Consider the following 4697-nt stretch of genomic DNA (forward strand, 5'->3'; position numbering starts at 1 on the left):
AACCGTCAAAAATTTAAAACTTGACCACTTGAATATTGAATGGGAAGATCTTACAAAAAAAAAGAGGAGTACTTTTTATTTCAAGCAGAGATGCATATACAATTAAAAAAAAAAAATTACACATGATAAATTACATTCATAACTTTATATATGCATTGTATAGTACATTATCCCCTTTATTTTAGAATTCTACTTTCTTTCTTTCAAAAAAGAATTCTACTTTGACTATATATTTCAATGGATGTATGAAAATCAAGGTTAGAATATAAGATGTTGTTGAATTGTCTTGACATAGAATTTCAAATTATCATTTTTTATAATTTTTTTACTTAATGAACAATTAGAGATAATACAGGTAAAAGTTGTTTATTAATAAATGCGCAAGTTAATAAATAACATTTATGTAAGAACGGATAGAGTATTATTATAGAAAGGAGTATAAAATACTATACACTAGTACACTACTATGATGTACTATATACTTTCAGCTTTTTTGAGAAAACAAATCAAAGTGTAGGGAGTAATATACATGTTTGCTTTCATTGTAACCTTCCCATGTTTTGAGATTTAAGCTAAGGCTAGCTTATACAATAAATTAATGTCCACATACTACATCTAATGATGATAATACACAGAGAACAAAGATTTCGAGCTGCCCAACATTATATATAAAGGCTCAGTTGCCTTGTTTCTTTCTCCCTCTCACTCACCCACATATATGCTCACACTCGTCACTCTCTTACTCTCTTTGTTTAATGGAGTGCAATTTTGCTTTAGCTATTTTTTTTCTACTTTTGCACCAATGCATAGCTAAGGTGGAGATTTCCACAACAATAAAGGTTGCAAAATTGAATAAATCTTCCAGTTGTAATATATTCCAAGGGATTTGGGATTATGATGATGCTTATGCTCCATATTACAACACTTCTATATGTCCATTCCTTAGCAAAGAATTTGACTGCCAAAACAACGGCCGTCCTGATCAGTTCTACCTCAATTATAGGTGGAAGCCTAATGATTGTGATTTACCAAGGTAATTACTACTTTTATCAAGTCGTTAATCGTATTCTTAATTATATGATCCAATAATGATGTCGGGTGAGGTAAGAAATGGAAAACTCAACCTCTTGATTCTCTTCATAATATCCTTCCGGTCTGTTTGGTAGTTGGTCATAACTCATAAATAGTGGTATTGTGGTAATGAGAATGAATTTGTGTGTAAATTTGTGAAAAATATCATTGTCCATTCCCATGGTAATGCTAATTTATCATAAAGTGTCCACTTTTCTTCTTGAATTTTCATTCCCATCCAATACCACCTTAGAGGTGGTAATAAGTGGCAATGAAAATTCCTTCCCTTTGGAGAGACAAAAACACAAGTTTAGGGGTGAGGTTGCTTGCCCATGGAGAAAAAATGCCTCCCCATGGAGATTTTAAGGGTACTTCCCTAATAAAGTTACACTTAAAATTCATTCCTATTACCGCAATTTATTAACGACTACCAAACGGGCCATTCATACCACACTCTATTACTGTACTAAGTACTAATTAGTAATTAGTAATTACCTACTTCCTCTATATTTGAGTAAAGGTAAGATATTGATTTCAGATTTGCCAATGCATAATTTTATTCATTAGTATCTCTTAGCTAATGGTGTTACTTTGAAAGTGTTATGTTGTGTTAATGTGTTGAAAACTTTGTGAATGTTGATGTCAACATCTATTAGTATAAGAATTTGGTATTTTCAAATGTACATTGATTTGAAACAAAATAAATGAAATAAAATATATTGAGACTAATCAGATCCAACTGCATTTACGATTTAACATTATTTATTTATATATATTAAAAACAACAACAAAAAGACTTTGTTTTATATATACTAGAATTTTTTGCACGCGATGCGTGCTTGAATGTTTTTTCGAAACAGAAACTCGATTTTCTTTGGCATAAGAGTCAAATTTTGAACATTAGACATACGAATTATAATTGTTTTTAATTGTAAAATTTGATTGGTTTAGTTTCTGTCACTTAAGTCTCTCACCATTCTTTTTTTTTTTTTTACTTTTCAAAGTTAAATTCTATGAACAAAATAGACATTTTATTGAATTTATTTATGATTTCTAATATCATAATTTTTTAGTTGATTTTTGAATTAAGTATAATACTTCATAAATTGTAAAGAAAAGTGGACACTTTGATTTCAAATCAATTTTTTCATAAATTGTAGTTTGTGAGTGATTGTTATAATTATATTTTTGGTATTTGTAAGTAGTCACCTTTGATTTGTAAGTAAATTTGTAATTTAGAATGGGAAGGGGGTAACATAGTCTCTTCATTCGGGGACAACATAGCTCCCTCCCTTCCCTTATATAATAGAGATATATGTTGTACTTTAATTCTTGAATGATATTTTACATAAACCTTTTTACCTTGATAATTAATCGCTATTATATAATAGAAAAAGATATGTCCAAATATATCTAAAAGTTTTATTATATATAGGAAACACTATAGAAAAGTAATAAATTTTTTTCTTGTCTAACTTCTAAATTCTTATTTCACTACAAATACACCTCTATTTTTTATCATGGCCCCACCATTAATTGTGAATGGTTCTTGAGAATAGTGATTTGTAAGTAAATTTTTGTAAATGTTTTTGTATGTATTCACGTTCTAGGTTATTAATTAGTTTTAGTTTGAATTGTTAATTTTAAGTTTTAATAAAGTTTTCTGATTATTTGAGTGATTTGCGTGATTTTTATAACGCGATTTTCTCAATTGTATGAGTGATTTGTAAAGTTTCTTCTTTTAAGTAATTTGTGAGTGAGTGCTGTAAATTAATTGGCGGTAGTTTTCTTTGAGTGTCGATTTTGATTTTGACATTCCTTTTATAATTTAGAAAGGGAAGGGAGGCAAAATAGGCATTTCAAAAGAGGACACCATTGCTCCCCCCTTCCCTTATATAATAGAGATTATGTTATCACGATATATATATATATATTTTTTTGGTTAAAGATTCTAATTGATTTCGTGAATTGATTGTGTCAATCTAGTTTTTCAAGTTATTAATGGTATTACATATTCCATTTTTTACCTACTCATATGGCAAGTTTCATTATTGATTCTCATTTTTCAATTTTTTATCAAAAGAAAATTATTGTTTTAAATTATTAGAGGGTATTTTAGTCACTTCAAAAGAGGACACCGCACCTCCTCCCTTGGCTTATATAATAGAGATGAATGATAAAAAGACTTAAACAAACTTGACACTTAAGTAAATAAAGGAAAAATTTACAAGAGAGGGTCCAACTATTACCCATTTTCTTTTATAAGTCTCAATTATGGATTATTTCTTGTAGGTTTTAAATTTACCATCTTGTGATTTTTATAGGTCTTGACTACTTATAAACGGATTAGAAGGTAAAATTTGGTCCTAATTTATAGGTCTCTGTCACTTGCTGGAAGTCTTTGAAGATGGTAAATATTCAAAAATCTTACATTCTAAAACGGTTGTAAGTAACTCAGGACCTATGAAAATCACAAGATAGTAAACTTGAGACATGTAGAGTATAATACAAAATTGTGACTTATAAAAGAAAATGGGTAACAATTGGAGCCCCTATTGTGAATTTTTTCTTAAATACAGTAAAACATAAAAGATTAAAGTGTTATATTTATTACAAAAATATTTGAACTATATAACATTATTTTAATTGCTTTTGGTCTTTGATGTGAAGTCGGGTAACCACCTCACTGTGCAAAATAATGGGATTATAATTCTTGATCAATGTAATTATAGCATGCAAGCATTGCTTAAGAAAATGTTTGAGTAACCCTTAAGGTTGCCAACACTTTTAGACATATTAGGATAATATATTAAAATATAAGTAATAAATTAAAGCGGAAAAATGATATAAAAATAATTTTTTTTTGTAACCAATGAAAATTTAACAATAAGAGGATTGATAATCCGTAGATATAATTTTGAGAACTTAACCACCTCATTCCCACCTCCACCCCAAAAATAATAGCGGGATTGTTCATGATCAATGTAATTAATTATAGCATGCATGCCTAGCAAATAAATAATAATTTTTACATTTTTGACACTAAAAGTCACACATTTTATTCAACTTACAGATAGTATATGCAAATATTAATTAGCAAAATTATGTTTTAAACAAATAATTAATTTTTTAATCAGGGTAATCAATTTGATATACAAAAATAAGATTTCATTCTAATCAATAAAATTTTGCAACATTTGGTAAACATTGTGTAATTGTAAGCAAAATCAGTTTTACCTACTAAACAAAAGTAATTTCAATGAAATAAAATTATCAACTCACGGGAACAAGGTATGGCATACCTCTTTCACCATAATAATTTGATAAGGACAAAGTTTTATGACATTTGGGCTGATTGTGAGTAACCTCATTGCGTAAAGCATGTATGTTCAGATTCGATGGTCGAGACTTTGTGACGATGTTCAAGGGAAAGAAAATAATGTTCGTTGGTGACTCCTTAAGCCTTGATCAGTGGCAGTCATTAACATGCATGTTACAAGCAGCCGTGCCACAAACTGATCCCAAGATTACTGTAAAAGGCGCCCTCTCCACATTTTTCATAAAGGTAGACTGTTATCCAACTCACTATCAGTTGCTGGTACCAAGGATGTCTTGACCTAGTGGTT

The 4697-nt window shown here is 29.2% G+C and overlaps 1 protein-coding gene across 2 annotated transcripts in view; it reads left to right on the forward strand.

Moving 5' to 3' along the window:
* Nucleotides 1–527: 527 nt before the first annotated feature.
* Nucleotides 528–4697, forward strand: part of LOC104891308 (protein trichome birefringence-like 38) — a 6867-nt gene continuing 2697 nt past the window's right edge. The window contains exons 1-2 of one of the 2 annotated variants that reach the window (XM_010676984.4): nt 528–1033; nt 4465–4636. In XM_010676984.4, the coding sequence (XP_010675286.2) occupies nt 756–1033; nt 4465–4636 (450 nt within the window). In that variant the 5' untranslated portion in view covers nt 528–755. Of the gene's footprint in view, nt 1034–4451; nt 4637–4697 lie in introns of both variants that reach the window. The other variant, XM_019249087.3, reaches the window with a different exon arrangement.

The sequence above is a fragment of the Beta vulgaris genome, chromosome 4, assembly GCF_026745355.1.
Source record: "Beta vulgaris subsp. vulgaris cultivar EL10 chromosome 4, EL10.2, whole genome shotgun sequence".
Classification (NCBI taxonomy): Eukaryota; Viridiplantae; Streptophyta; class Magnoliopsida; order Caryophyllales; family Amaranthaceae; genus Beta; species Beta vulgaris.